The 507-nt window shown below is 26.4% G+C and overlaps 1 protein-coding gene across 1 annotated transcript in view; it reads right to left on the bottom strand.

Annotated features, from left to right (window-relative positions):
• Positions 1-71: 71 nt before the first annotated feature.
• LOC110019662 (Golgi to ER traffic protein 4 homolog) overlaps positions 72-507 on the bottom strand; it is a 39,938-nt gene continuing 39,502 nt past the window's right edge. Inside the window, exon 11 of the mRNA XM_020717424.1 lies at positions 72-272. Coding sequence (XP_020573083.1) covers positions 252-272 — 21 coding nt within the window. The 3' untranslated portion in view covers positions 72-251. The remainder of the gene's footprint in view (positions 273-507) is intronic.

Raw genomic sequence — 507 nt, 5'->3', positions numbered from 1 at the left:
TATCTAACACCTAAAATTTAATTATTACATTTATACCAACAAAATCTTTCATATTACCTCAAAAAGTAATATATATAATTCCATTTTCCTCAACAGAAATAAAAAATTACTCACATCAACTATAGAAAAAGGCATACAAGAAATCATGCAAATAATAATAATAATCATATTCAAATTGTATGAAATAGCAATTTTGAACTTCCAAAAATACCCTTTGTCAAGAAGGTCTGAGAATACCATACAAGCTCTCCTCACAATTGCATGTCCATCATCTGTAAGGATAAAAATAAAATTCTTAGCCTTCGAACAAAATATTTAAGAAGGTAGAAATGTAACATAAACCTCTTCTATCCAATGATTATTACATTATAGTCTAAAAACTTATACCAAATGTCAACTTCGCATTAGAAAATGCATACCACCCAATTCCTATGTAATTAAAATTCTAACACCTAACTTTTACTTTTTACATATAAATCACCAAAATCCTATGTATTTTAGTTGTTA

Source organism: Phalaenopsis equestris, unplaced genomic scaffold (assembly GCF_001263595.1).
Source record: "Phalaenopsis equestris unplaced genomic scaffold, ASM126359v1 Scaffold000067, whole genome shotgun sequence".
Classification (NCBI taxonomy): Eukaryota; Viridiplantae; Streptophyta; class Magnoliopsida; order Asparagales; family Orchidaceae; genus Phalaenopsis; species Phalaenopsis equestris.
The sequence above is the reverse complement of the archived record's forward strand: the minus strand, read 5'-3'. Positions and strand labels throughout refer to the sequence as shown.